Source organism: Solanum tuberosum, unplaced genomic scaffold (assembly GCF_000226075.1).
Source record: "Solanum tuberosum cultivar DM 1-3 516 R44 unplaced genomic scaffold, SolTub_3.0 scf00002, whole genome shotgun sequence".
NCBI classification, from domain to species: Eukaryota; Viridiplantae; Streptophyta; class Magnoliopsida; order Solanales; family Solanaceae; genus Solanum; species Solanum tuberosum.
This window is the reverse complement of record NW_006238928.1, coordinates 87,023-101,632: the sequence shown is the minus strand read 5'-3', so window position 1 is coordinate 101,632 and position 14,610 is coordinate 87,023. Positions and strand designations below refer to the sequence as shown.

The following is a 14,610-nucleotide window of genomic DNA, read 5'->3' as shown; positions in this document are numbered from 1 at the left end:
TGATAAACATTGGTTGATAACATTCAAAGAAATTAATTAGTACATACTATATGCCAACATTTGGGTCGATAATGCATGCATAGAGAATCTACGCGAATCTGTTCTTTTGTTGGTCTATATAACTTAAACTCTTACAAAAGTTAAAAATAATATAATATCTATACAATGAATTCTCAAACAATTTGCCTTAGTCATGGGAAGGAGGTCCTTCTAAACGAATATAATCATACATGATCCCTTGAAAAGGACTAGTTGCATTTGCTTGTGTCAAATATATAGTATTTTCCCCTTCAATTAGTATAGTACCCTGCAAATTCACATTGAACAGCCAGTTGAGTCCATGAATTCCATGTCTTGCTATCGCGTTATCCTTCCCTATCACTCCACTTGAAAATAGAGGAGTATTCATGCTTGAACTATCATTGACGCGAACCTACAAGTTACATTTCAATGATTTCTTGTATTGTTGACTCGATAATACTCTAATGATGATAAGAAAAAAATGATGTGAAATTAATATTGTGCTATATGTACCTGTAGTTCAGCTTGAGCTGCTGATGCAAGTGCCAATCTTAGTGTATAGATTTCATTTTGATCAACATTGTCGAGTTTGAACTTTATTTGCCATGTTGTTCCTTGATATGTCTTCTCATCAGTTTTCCTAACATGCCCAAAAAACACGAAAAAAAGGAAGAAAATTCATGTTTCATTTCACTGAAGGCATCGAATATTAGGTCTAATTAGTGCTTTAGCTGTTTTTTACCTAGTGACTTGAACAAAGAACCAATCTTTTTTGTAGTCACTCTCTCCAATTGTAAAGACTATATCTCCATTTGGATACAAGTCGGCGTATCTCTCCCATAGCCCATACTGTCTAAACCTGAGGACGTTGATGATGATGGTGATCAACGATGAGATGAAGAAAAAAACATTAAAACTATCTATGAGGGAGGAGAAAGCTAACCTATCAGGATGATTAATAAAGAGTTTGTTAACATATTTTGGATCAGGATCAGGAATGTAAAACTCGCGAGCAGAACGATCAGGAATGCCAATTTCCCAGAGTGTAGGTCCATTTCTTGGGGGTTCAAAGACAAGATCATCCATCTCAATGCTGCAGCCTGATTTATAACATGTTAATTTTTGGCTCATAATCTCGAAAAGCTTGAAATAATGGTCTACTTGCCAAAATGGAAAATTAGTACCTGAGGTAATTGTGATTTTGATATCGTACTTGTAGTCTCCAATGAATCCAGGGACATATGCATACAAGTTATAGTCGCCTGCTCGTATATTACTTATGACGTAATTGCCTTCCTCATCTGCTCTTGTCCAGAATTGGTAGTCCTGATTAACATCAACGGTTGAAATTGTTGAACAGAAAACAAATTCTAAGTAGTTTTCGAGTACTGATTGAGTTTTTATGTTCTCCTGAATCACCTTGCATTCTCTTTGCCAGGAACCAGCTTCTCCTGGTGGAGCTAAACCAACATATGCACCAGAAGCAGATATCTTATCGTCTTTGAAGTATCTAAGTAAAACAAACGAGAATATAAGTAGAACCAATGACCATAGAGTAAATGGATCCTCCAAAAGAAAAATGAAAATATGGCAACAATAGAGGCGGAGCCAGGATTTGAACTTTTTAGGTCCTAAATTCTAGAATAGCGATATCAGGTATTAGTAATTGGGTTCTGAATTTTGTTTTTTATACATATTTAGTGGATTTTTAATACAGATAGTGTGTTTGGACTAAAGTTACTAGGTTCGACAAACCCATAGGCAACCTTCTATCTCTGCCCTTGGATAACATTAGAGCAAATTAGCAAATAATACCTGTCTAGGACTAACAATCTTCCACTAATATTACCGCGTTGAGAAGATGATGGAAAATCCTCAGAGGCTGGAAAACTGTAAGGCCAGCTTTGAACTTCCATCAGCATCTGGTTTTTGCATTCAGTGCTTAGATAATCATGTTACATTATATAAAGAAAATCTCAAAGATACCATTTATGTTCAGTTTTTTGTACAAAAAAATAATCTGTTTTACTTAATTATACCTGTTTTTTAGCATCCTCCCAGAGAGTTATAGGATCCTCCCCTGAAGTGACAGAATTCAGATATATAAAAACTGGTCCAAAGACTTTTTTCCATGGCTCCCCTTGTCCAAACTTTGGAACCAAATCTTCTCCTGCATAATGAGCACTGAGAAACACCTGCAAAAAGAGGCGAGAGTCAGGATTTAAACTTCATGAATTTTAAATTCTAGAATAACGATATCAGGTGTTAGTAATTGAGTTCTGAATTCAATTTTTGTACATATTTAGTGAATTTCTTAATACGAATATATTAGTTTCCAGCTCCGCCCCTGCATGCAAAATAACATCTCTTGACACAATCAAGACAAGAAAATGTGTTAAAGGCTTGTGATTATGTTACTTACAGAAAGAGCAGTTGGACCAACATGAGATGTGAGGTTTTGTTTAAGGGGTCCTCCAGATCGAAATTCGTCACTGGGAATAATTATCCAGAATCCTAGTGATGGATCCATACAAATCCATCCATGGACCTTGAGATCGTTGTCCTCACATGAGTACTGATACTTGTCATCAACCTGATAGCATTATCAATCAAGAACATATCCTTGTAAAATTGATAAATTGGACAATATTGCCTCTTCGCAACGAGTAAAAAGAAGTAACAATTAAACTTAAGCTGAGAGCACACTTTTAATTGCTTAATTAGATTATATCTCAACACCACATCCTCTCGTGCAGAGTTAATTCTTTTTGTCATGAGCCAAGCATGTTAGAATATATATTTTTTTGGACGGAGAGATTGATATATGAATACATGACTAGTGTATGCTCTGATACCATGTCGAATCGTGTATCATCTCATCCAAAACTTATGCCGTTAGAGAGAACATGTTTGTAATTTCTTGATTAAAATATATCTCTACAAATGACAGAAGAAACAAGGTACCTCGCCTTTGAACTCAGGCTCGATGGGATTGACAAGCAGGACTGCTTCTGGATAAGCAAGTGGTTGCCCTCTATCCGGTAACCTGTCATCAGGTAAGGGCATGTATCTCTGCCTGTTATCTGCCATAGCCATGTAATGAAACCTGGTCGACGTTCAAGATTAGACAGTTAAACATCCTTCTCAATTGTAGTCAACGAAGATATAATTAAGAGATTGACACTTGACAACATGTCTGTGATGTATACAATGATGAAGTGAGTGACCATCTTATCTAAAAGCTTAAGCTGTTAAAGAGAGCACACTTTAATCATTTAATTGTATTCTCAACATACAACTATGCTTCAGTCCCAAACAAGTTGGGATCGACAATGTGTGTGAGTATGAAGACAAAGTGAGTATTTACTTGTCTTTTCTGAGCTTGAATGCAATCCTAGTTTCATCAAGGTTGAAACCAGGCCATCCCTCTAAATGTTCGTAAATTGCATAAGAATAGAACCCCGAGGAACCTTTAAGCATTATAAACCTGAACATCATCCATCTAATTAGTCATCAAGTATCATCTCAAATCCATTTACTATTTATGCAACCAGATGCTTAAACAACGAAAAGAAAACGAAGAAAAAAAAACAACCTTTTGTCTATGTTCAGGGGAATAAGCTCGTCCTGGAACGACACATCCCATGTCCTTGAGAAGGACAACTCTATTTGATCATCTGTTTCCAATATGACCTTATGTGTTGTGCATATGAGCCTACATTATATAAGTGACATAATTTTATTTCTTCAAAACACTTTTTATTTTACAAAATAAGTTTATTGTTTGAGATTCTTTGTCTATATATACGAGGTATGACCTTTCAAATGTTCCAGTAGTCCCTGTAGTTCCTGTCGAACTCCAAACAACGTCCCAATATCTAGAGAAAGCATTACATTTACACATTGTTACATTCATCAAAAAGGAGAACTTACTTGATTCATTTTCCACAAGGGAAGTTAAATATGAGTTACTTACCCTCTGTTTGTTTCATCATTTAGAACCTCAAGCAAATTATCGACGCCATTGTATGTAATTCCAGTTACAATGCCATCTGGTACTGATAAAGTCACTTGGAGAATGCCATTGTCCATCATCACCTGAAGAATTTTATCATAAAAATCCAACTTTGTAGTGTTTTTTATTATTGTGCAAGTAACATAGTTTAGTAACTTTACTCCCTACAAAAACATCACTATTTTCCATTGAAATTTTTCACTGAAAAATGTTCACAGGCTACTCTCATAGATATTTTGATTGAGGAAAGAATAATGCCCAATAACTATTCGCAGTATTTCAATGAAAATATATTTTCCACGTGCATTTTTCCAATGAGCTGGTTCAATGGAAATATAGTGGGAAAATCATGTTTGTAGCATAAATTTGGAAAACAAAAAACTCTATTTCCGGTAGTAGTTGTTACATAACTAGTTTTGTGACTTTAGTGTTCCAAATAGTTAGACAAAAAATATAGTTTTATGGCCTTAATGTTATAAAGAGTAAGTTTAGTGATCATATGTGAAATTAACTCGGACATAGTTATACATGAGGAAAAAATATTTCTTCAAAATGATATAGTGATGAATAAATTACATGGTGATCATCGGGAAGATGTAGATGTACTCCTGGAGCAGTCATTAATCTTAGCTTCTTCTTAATTCAATACTGCAAAAATGAAAAAAATAATAAAATTTTCATTTTATTCCCCAAGAAATTGAAATCCTAAAACATGACATAAAAAAATAATAAAAAAGAAAGAAATATTATTTGACCTCTTCTTGCAGTTTGGCAGAAGCAGAATAATGTTAGGTATTAATATGCATATGTTTGATTCAACACTTCCCTTGAAAGGTAATAATTAAGTAAAAAGAAAACAAAGTTTGAATATGTGATATAAAATCATTATTTGAAATTATGATTTGAAATTTTGTTTGGATAAATAATTTGAATTTTTTAAATTGTATTTTTTTTCTTCATAAATATAAAATTCCATAAATTGTGAAAACAATCAAAATTCTTATACAATCTTACTAAATGAGCAAATCATAACTCATAAATAATATATCATAATATCCTAAGGTACTGTATTGATACATCACATCTCTCGATGTTTCTCTTATGAATAAATATTTGTGATTACAAACTTTCAAATACACATAATTTAATAAAGATTTACTAGTCTAATAACTAGTTATTCTTAAAAATAATCCTATCACATGATACGAACAATCTCTTCGCGCGATGTATGAGTTTTTTTTTTTTTTACAAAATTTGAACACATGGTCAAGTTTTACATTTTAAAAAATAATTGAAATCATGATTAAAAATCTCAAATCGTGTTTTTTTTTGGACAATTTAGGATTTAAAATCATGATCTCAAATCATGACTTCATATCGCGTGTTCGATCGAAAACTTAGCTTACTCGTCAACACTGGTTTGGTACAATTATTCATATATTTCTTTTAGCGTGTAAGAATGGACAAGGGGGAGTGTGCCAAGTGCCAACTGATCATGAAATCACTACTTATATGTGGGACACTGATGGGAATTTTAGAGTAGTATTTAAATTACTTGCCCAATGGAAAAAAAAAGTGAATTTCAAGTTTGCTTTGATTCCCAGAATATTGAATCATGTTATGTGACACCTCGCAATGATGTCGTATGGGTCAAAATTTGGATTTGATAGCTGGCCGTATCAAATGATGACACGTTGAAATTGAAGAAAAATCAAACGTGACTCAATAAAGATGATATTGATCTCAACATACATGGCTCGTAGCTCCCGTCACCCGAAGGACGAGACCTATAAGGTGTGTTTGGTATGAAGAAAAATGTTTTCTTGAAAAATCTGAGTCATGTCCTTGGCCCTGGAGATGTAATATAGTGGCCGGCCGGTCAAAACAAATCCCATTGTTTGGTCATCTCAATCTCGTGTCCTTGAACCACATCAACAAGTTCAATTGTTATTCTAAGTCACAAATTTAGGAGTAAACAGCCAGGTTAAAGATACGAATAGATAAATTTCTAGGCTGACAAGCTTATGATGAAGGCAATGCAATATCACATGATTATAGGAGAAAAGTGAAAAACTTTACAAGATATGATACAATTTTACATGTTACGTGTATTTTTGAACTCAATGATAACGTAGCTTAAAGGACAAATTTATAAGGTTTGTTAGGCCAAAACAAACAATACATGTCATTGGTTGTGGTGTGACATGTAATTAGTTACATCCTCAATATTGTGAGAGTTGATTTCAATACGATACAATCTATTCAAACATTATATTCATTCAAAATAATACAATACAATACAATACAATATGCAATACAACCAAATAGACTGTTAGAATTATACTATTATTTGCTTAGTTTGGTGGTGCTTCGAGACGAATATAGTCATACATAATCCCATGGAAAGGACTTTGACGTCTTGGTTGGCCTAAGTATATGGTGTTGTCCCCTTGCACTAGCAGATTCCCATGTATGTCGATATTGTACAGCCAGTATAATCCATGAATTCCATGCCTAGCAATTGAGCTGTCATTTCCAATCAATCCGGTTGTAAATAGAGGCTGGTTTGTGCTCGGATTATTCACCCGAACCTGCAAATACAAGAATTTAGTAAGGGACTTTCTGGTGTGAACTCTGATTCTGTTTTCGGTCATTTAGAAAGTATTAGATACTTCAGTCGTAACTCATACATGCTTTCCTTTTAAGCTTGTTGCAGAAATAATGTTTCTTTCTATACTTGGTAATTCTTTAACTTCAACATCCCAAGTGACATGTTTAAGACCACAAGATGTACGTTACACACATATTTACCTTAAGATCATAAGAGTCAAAAGTCTTCCTAAATAACTTTTGTTAAACTTTATGTCCAATCAAACTAAAACACGTAATGAAATGGAGGGAGTAATTGACTACAAATTGCAAATTGCAGTTTACATAAATAGGGATCAGTGTACCTGCACTTCAGCTAAAGATGCAGATGCAATTGCAATGCGCAATTTATACATTCCACTTTGATTGACTGAATCAAGTTTGAATATGATTCTCCATGTCGTTCCTTGATACGTGCCATCATTGTTACTCCTACACATAAAGATGGTTTCTGCTTAGTTCTGCTTCCCAATTTATATGATCACACTTTTTTGAAACATTGTAATTTGAAACGAAGAATTTAATATAACATTTCAGTTTTCAACTCATCAGATTTCTGATTAGATTACCTTGGAACCTGAACAAAAAACCAGTCTTTTCTATAGTCACTTTTTCCAATTACATACTCAAGGTCATCGGTTGGATGTAACTCGGAGTACCTATCCCACAATCCATATTGCCTAAACCTGCCATTTAAAGATGTGATGACATTAGAGAAAGAGAACGGAATTGTATTAACTATGTGGAGTTAATTTATCATTCCGTGTTCAACTCTAGAGGAAATAAAAAATAAGGCCAATACATAAAGGTAGGTTAATAACCTGTCAGGATGATTGATGAAAAGCTTGTTGATAAATTTCGGGTTAGGGTCAGGAACAAAAAACTCTGCAGAAGTACGATCAGGAATCCCTATTTCCCATAATGTGGGGCCATTTCTTGGAGGCTGATATACGATTTCGTGCACATTAATTCTACTACCTGTTTGCATGCATCACGCGATCCATGAGATTCAGAGTTTTTGTTTGAAGAATAGGAGTTGAATTGAATGATAAACGTGGAGTCAAGACCTGGAGTTATAGAAATGAGGTTCTTATATACATAGTCCCCAATGAATCCAGGGACCCATGCATAAAGAGTGTAGTGACCGCGACATATATTTTTTATAGAGAAGTTTCCATTGTTGTCTGTTTTAGCCCAAAATTGGTAGCCCTGAAACAGAAAACACTAAGACTTCAGTTTTACCTTTCAAATTTTTGAGTTAAGTAAATCATTTATACCGAAATGCAATGTCAAACAGAGCATTCAACTTTAGGAGGGGATTTCTCAGCTTGTCATTTGATCGTAATATCAAGTTCACATCTAGATCTACAATCATCATCATCATTGTGGACCGATATACTAGAAGTCCTCTTGCTTGTTTTTTGCAAACATTTTGGGAACATGTTTAATTTGTTGATAGATATTTAGCTTAGAAAAGAGACCTTGCATTCTCTTTGCCATGAACCAGCTTCTCCTGGTTGAGCAAGCCCAACATAAGCGCCATTTGCTGGTATATGACCATGACTCTTGTACCTATCAAAAGTAGTTAAAAATCCATAGAAAATCATATTAACTTTTTGTTTGAATACATATTTTCAAGAGGAACTGTGTTATGTCCTTACTTGTCTTGTACCAAAAGTCTACCACTAACATTGCCTCTTTGATTTGCTGATGGAAAATCTTCTGATGCTGGAAAACTGTAAGGCCAGCTTTGAACTTCATGTTGCATCTGCATCAGTAGCCGATATAAGTACTTTGACATCATGCACATACAAAATCCGGAGTAAATTTCAAACCCTTTCACTGCTAAACCTGTATCTTGGCATCATGCCATAGAGCAATAGGATGTCCTCCTTGCTTAACAGAATTAACGTATATAAACACGGGGCCAAAAACTTTCTTCCAGGCTTCCCCTTGAGCAAACTTTGGTATTAGATCATCCCCAGCGTAATGAGAGCTTATAAACATCTGAGAATAACACATTTCACCTTTTAAATGTATAACCGCGGAAAAGTATCCTATTGTTGTGAATTTATTCATCTTGTTGAAAATGTTCATGGTAAAAGTAATGAGTTAGAAGAAAGCTCTTACAGCTAGAGTAGTTGGACCGACATGGGATGTAAGGTTCTGTTTGACAGGTCCACCAGATCGGAATTCATCACTCGGAGTAATTTGCCAGAATCCCACAGGTGGATTCATAGATATCCAGCCGTGGACCTTGTTGTCTTTATTTTCACACGAGTACTGGTATTTATCATCGACCTGTATGCATGGGATGAATCAAAGCACAAACCATTTCGCGATAGCAGTCTAATAGTTCTTGAGTCTTTATGAAATTGACAACTAGAAATATTGCTTCTTCGCACAAGTAAAGAGAAGTAACAAACTTATGCCGCGCGAGCACACTTTTAGTTACTTAATTAGATCATATCTCAACACCCCTCTTCATCTGTGGAGCTGATTCTTTTTTCATGCGCCAAACAATATGTTAAAATATTTTTTTCTTTTTCATGGGTGGTGGAGAGTTTGACATAAGAATTTATGACCTCTGTATGCTCTGATACATGTCGAAGCATGTAACCATCCGATCTAAAGCTAACGTTGTTAGAGAGAACATACTTTTAATTACATAATTGAATTATATCTCAATAAAGTCACCTCGCCTTTGAACTCAGGCTCGATGGGATTGACAAGTAGGACTGCTTCTGGATAAGCAAGTGGTTTTCCTCTATGTGGTAACCTGTCATCAGGTGAAGGCATATATCTCTGCCTGTTATCTGCCACGGCCATGTAATGAAACCTGGTCGACCGGTGTTCAAGATTAGGCAATAGAACATCCCTCTTAAATGTTGCCAATGAAGATATACATAAGAGATTCACAATGTGTCTTTGATGTATACAAACAATTAATCGTTTATATTGTATATTTATCATTTCATAAGTATGACTATAAAAGAATATGCCATCACGAAAATGTTAGCAAATAGGTCTATAGACATACATTCCTTGTCATGACCAGGGGCGGAGCTAGAGCCTAGAGGGTGGTAGGGGGTTCATTTGAACCTCCTTCTCAGGCAAACCACACTGTATATATAAGATTAAATTATATATATAGATGTTGAATCCCGGTCCTTGGTGAAAATCATGCCCTTCACCAGTCGTTACAACAACTGGATAAAAATAGATGGATGAAGAGAAAGTGAGTATTTACTTGTCTTTTCTGAGCTTGAATGCAATCCTATTCTCATCAAGGTTGAAACCAGGCCATCCCTTTAAATGTTCATAAATAGCATAAGAATAGAATCCTGAGGAACCTTTAAGCATTATAAACCTGAATATCATACTTCTGGTTAGTCATCAAGTATCATCTCAAATCCATTTACTAATCAAAAAGTACAACCAGAGATATTTAAAGAACGAAAAGAAAACGGAGAAAAAAAAACCTCTTGTCTATGTTCAGGGGAATAAGTTTGTTCTGAAGCGACACGTCCCATTCCCTTGAGAAGGACAGCTCTATTTGATCATTTGTTTGCAATATGACCTTATAGGTTGTGCATATGAGGCTACATTATATAAGTGACACAGTTTTATTGGTCATAACACTTTTGGTTTTGACAAAATAGTTTTTTGTTTGAGTTTCTTTGTCTATATATTTATATATACCTGTCAAATTTTCCTGTAGTTCCTGTCGAGCTCCAGACAACGTCCCAGTATCTAGAGAAAAACATTACACATTTTCATATTCACAAATAGAAATTAGTTGATTCATTTTCATGAAAAAAAAGATTTTTTAAGTGTCTGATTCCTTTTTTCTTCTTCATAAATATGTGACTTATAGTGGCTATTTTATTTCATTACAGTAAGGGAAGAGCTAGAGTTCTAGTTGCAGGAACAAGTCAAAAGTTTATATTTTCATTTGATAAATACACTTAATATGAATACATATTTATTCACAATCCAGTAAACGTTTTTAATTTCTATAATTTAAAATCGTTAAACTCAAAATTCTGGATCCGACTGTGATTATAGTGAACTTGAGCTAAAGAAATGGCAGATGAAGTTACCCTCTGTCTGTTTCATCATTAAGAACCTCAAGCAAATTGTCGACGCCATTGTATCTGATTCCGGTTACAATGCCATCTGGTACTGATAATGTCACTTGGAGAATACCATTGTCCATCACCACCTGAAATTTTTTAAATACCTATTAACTAGTACACTTAACTATACTTCTATTTTTTGGGTTTCCTACCTGTTGTCTGGTACTCACATTAAATCCCGACTAAATCCAGAGAGCGCACTACGGGCCTATTTCTATGCGCAGTACTCTAACAGAAGTAACTTAACTATACTTCATTATAAAAGAACAAATGGCTACATTTTAAGCTACATGCTCTGTATTGATTAAGGAACAAATGAATACATTAATCTAGAAATTAATCTTCTTTTTCAAGTACAAGTTATATGCTTCCACAGGCCAAGGCGGAGCTAGAATGTCGGCTATAAGTACCAATAGCTTTGGTTCAAATTCCGTATTTATCTTGAAAATAATTTAAATATGTATAAATTATTAATTTAGAACACAATATATACTTAAAAAGATTAAAATCCAAAATTCATAAGCTTCAAATCCTAGCATCACCTATGTCAACATGCACATATCAAAGGAATGAAGAACATATATTCTACAAAATGAGTACTCCCTCCCTCCCATTTTATGAGACACCTTTTTTCTTGTTAGTCCTTTTCAAAAAAAATGCTAGCTTAATATAATTAGAAACAATTTAATTTTAAAATTTCACTTATCCTTAATGAATGATTTACATCCACATAAATATCTATGAATTGTTTTAGATCATAAATTTTAAAAGTCTTCATTTTTTTCTAAAACACCGTGTCAAGTCAAACGGTGCCACATAAAATAGAATGAAGGGACTAATGTGTTTGACCATTGAATACAAATTGAAATCATTTTTAACTTTTCGTGAGTAATTTGAAGTTAAAAAAAATGAAAATACCTTTTTTGTTGTTTTCCAAAATCTTGAAAATTTTGGAATTCAACTTAATCAGTAATTTTATGGTCAAACGTGAACTCATAAAAAAAAGTGAAAAATTTCATGGCCAAACACCTAAATTATGAATAGATGATTACATGACGATTGTCCTGAAGGTGAAGCTGTACTCCTTGTGCCATAATTGATCTTGTTTTATGAATGTCTTCTTAACTACTGCATAAATGAAATTTCTTAAGATATGATAAGTCCAAAAAGTATGACATAAAAAATAAATAAAAAGAGAGAGAGATTGTTTACCTCTTCTTGTAGTTTAGCAAAGTGCAGGCATGTAAGGTATTAATATATACACCCGTTTTTAATCAGTAAGTACTTTTGTTGAATTTTTGTTTTTTAAAACAAGAAAGTAAAATTCAGTTGATGTTACCAAATTGTATATCACTAGTTTAATTTGGTATAATTAGACATCAACAAATTCAATTGTTATTCTCAATTATTAATTTAGGGGTAAATAGTCAGGTTATAAAAGATAAAATTTGACAAGTTTCTAGGCTAACAAGCTTCTGATGAAGAGGTGCACATTGACATCTTAGGCAATATCACATGATTGCAGGAGAAAAGTGAAAAGTTTTACAAGATATAATACAACTTCACATATTATATACATTTTAAAACTCAATAATGGTGTAGCTCAAGGAATAAATCCATAAAGTCTATTAGGTCAACACAAACGATACGTGTCATGGATTGAAGTGTTACATGCTCAAATATCTTAAATTCATCCTAAGGAGATTACTGAGACGCTTGTGTCTAATCCCAAGCTCCATTGATCCCAAAATAGATAGACTTATTGTATATTACAAGTCCATCTCAAAATGGCTAACAACATGTATAAAGTATTAGATGTTATTTTTGTTAGACTCTAGAGAAGCGTACAAAACAACCATTTTGATGTCTAAATTAAATTAACTGAATTTTTGATTCGTACCGTATTTCACCACTTGGTAAAATTATCTCTACAAGAAATTTATGCATATGTAAGTTAGAGGTGGCAAAATCTAATATGCTCAAGATATATACACCGTTAGATAATGTAACGTAGTTGTATGTAAATAGTATCCGATAAGGTTTGGAGTTGAATTCCAAGAGAATAACGAGAAACTAAATTTTAGTTGGTTGGCCACATAAACTTTCACCTTATTGGTGAGAGTTCGATTCCACTTTACAACCCCATCCACATTTTCCCTTTCCCTACTTCTATATTTTTATTTTTAAAAAAAGATGTGACAAAAGTAAACCGTGAAAATACAACCTATTTAAGTTGGGTGGATTATTGACCTGCTTATTTATTAGCTCAATTCATTTAAACCCACAAAAAAAATAGGTTGAAATGTAGATCAAATTGATCAATGAAAAATCTTATTAATTTTTTTTCAAATTTACTTTTTTTTTTTAAAAATAAAAAATTGATATGTTATATGTAACTATAATTAAAAAAAAAAACAAGAGAGAATTGCTTAGATGGTAAACACCTACCTCCACCTTAAGGTTGTGGGTTCGAGTTACCAAGAGAGCAAAAAAAGTGAGAGATCCTAGGAAGGGGTAAAAAAAAGATTTAAAAACATAATTAAAAGAAAGTAGTTTTATTAGGGCACTATAAATTATATAAAAAAAACAAATAAATAAAGCAATTAAAACTTATTAAAAATTTGACAGGTTGAGTTATTATGACCCGTATTTTAACCCATTTCAGCCCAAGTAACTTTTAGGGTTAAGTATTTGTACACGTTCTTGCAAGTATCTCTAGTTTTCCATTTTTTCTAAGAAAAAGATTCTTCTTGAGTGACATTTATACTCCATCTTCTTACTAAATTACATAATGTATTTATTGATTTCTTAATGAACGAGAGTTTTGCCAAAATAACACTTATTTTGAAACGGATGGAGTAATAGATTAAACTAAAACAAAATTGTAAAATTGAGAACAATTAAGGTCGCAAAGAATTGCATGTGATATTGTGATGTTTAGTATGCCTTTAAATCTTAAATTCGATTCAAAAAAAATATTCAAGAATATATGCGTTACTAGAAGGGCAAGTAGAGCAAATAGTCCAAATGATTTTTGTATAGAATTGCAAAATAATCAATCTCCAAGTGACTCTGTTTCCAATTTCTACTGACTTGTTAATTGTTATACAATATCGAATCCTTCAAAAATACACTACTTTTAGACAATCTGACTCATATATGGCGGCATGAGCGGATCTAGTGGCACAAATGGTACAATTTGTATAATAGCACCTATCATAGTGAGATAGTTTTCTCGAAATTTTCAACTGTATAAGTAGAAAGACACAATCCAAAAGCTAGCTATTAAGGTGGGAGAGCCAAGGCTATATAAGCCCCACATCAGCTTGCCATTAAGGACTCTGTAGATCGCGAGAATGCATGTTCTGATGCTTGCACGGCCTAATCAATCTGCTTCGAACAATCTAACAAAGTGAGTTTCATAGAAGGGAGGTTGTGGGATCCCAACTCTGAGGAAAGGAAGCTCGAGCATGAAAAGACAAGTCATGTTTAACCACATATATTTGAATGGTTTGCGGCCCAGACAAACGTGGACTCCCATGGTTTTCTCGGAAAAGAGTTGAGTATCCCTCTCTTTCTATTAGCTCCTGTAGGCTGTAGCTATGGAAATTTTGGATAATCTATGTATCTTAAAAAGATCGTTAGAAGTCTTATCCTCTATCTTTTATTCCGCAAACTTCATGGTTGTTTGAATCCTCTATTGTTATCTCATACCTCGCAGTAGGATCATAACAATATCCTTTGCATTTGCAAGTAATACATTACAATGTGGAATTTTATTGCTTT

At 33.7% G+C, this 14,610-nt stretch overlaps 2 protein-coding genes across 2 annotated transcripts; both read right to left on the bottom strand.

The window, feature by feature from the left end:
• On the bottom strand, positions 1-4,697 carry LOC102596029 (probable rhamnogalacturonate lyase B). Its single transcript, XM_006337964.2, has 15 exons — positions 4,613-4,697; positions 3,998-4,119; positions 3,840-3,899; positions 3,617-3,736; positions 3,389-3,508; positions 2,986-3,127; positions 2,444-2,614; positions 2,061-2,216; positions 1,837-1,943; positions 1,441-1,531; positions 1,206-1,347; positions 965-1,121; positions 764-880; positions 535-661; positions 1-433 (listed from the first exon to the last, which is right to left on the bottom strand). The coding sequence occupies exons 1-15, from the start codon at positions 4,655-4,657 to the stop codon at positions 188-190; spliced, it is 1,923 nt and encodes a 640-aa protein (XP_006338026.2). The 5' UTR covers positions 4,658-4,697; the 3' UTR covers positions 1-187.
• Positions 4,698-6,343: 1,646 nt separating this feature from the next.
• LOC102604883 (probable rhamnogalacturonate lyase B) lies at positions 6,344-9,522 on the bottom strand. The gene is made up of 10 exons (XM_015310303.1): positions 9,383-9,522; positions 8,816-8,986; positions 8,537-8,692; positions 8,347-8,453; positions 8,167-8,257; positions 7,753-7,894; positions 7,507-7,663; positions 7,255-7,371; positions 6,991-7,117; positions 6,344-6,627 (listed from the first exon to the last, which is right to left on the bottom strand). Exons 1-10 carry the CDS (start codon positions 9,512-9,514, stop codon positions 6,391-6,393), a joined length of 1,437 nt encoding a protein of 478 aa, XP_015165789.1. The 5' UTR covers positions 9,515-9,522; the 3' UTR covers positions 6,344-6,390.
• Between the last annotated feature and the right edge of the window lie 5,088 nt (positions 9,523-14,610).

Excerpts from the sequence above, each read along its gene's own strand:
- LOC102596029 (XM_006337964.2), bottom strand. The coding sequence starts at position 4,657 with ATGACTGCTCCAGGAGTACATCTACATCTTCCCGATGATCACCAT. Across the intron at positions 1,122-1,205 it reads CAAAATCACAATTACCTCAG|GCTGCAGCATTGAGATGGAT; the intron begins GTACTAATTTTC and ends GTTATAAATCAG. Across the intron at positions 434-534 it reads CAGCTCAAGCTGAACTACAG|GTTCGCGTCAATGATAGTTC; the intron begins GTACATATAGCA and ends TGTAACTTGTAG.
- LOC102604883 (XM_015310303.1), bottom strand. The coding sequence starts at position 9,514 with ATGGCCGTGGCAGATAACAGGCAGAGATATATGCCTTCACCTGATGAC. Across the intron at positions 7,372-7,506 it reads TTCATCAATCATCCTGACAG|GTTTAGGCAATATGGATTGT; the intron begins GTTATTAACCTA and ends TTTAAATGGCAG. Across the intron at positions 6,628-6,990 it reads CATCTTTAGCTGAAGTGCAG|GTTCGGGTGAATAATCCGAG; the intron begins GTACACTGATCC and ends TTGTATTTGCAG.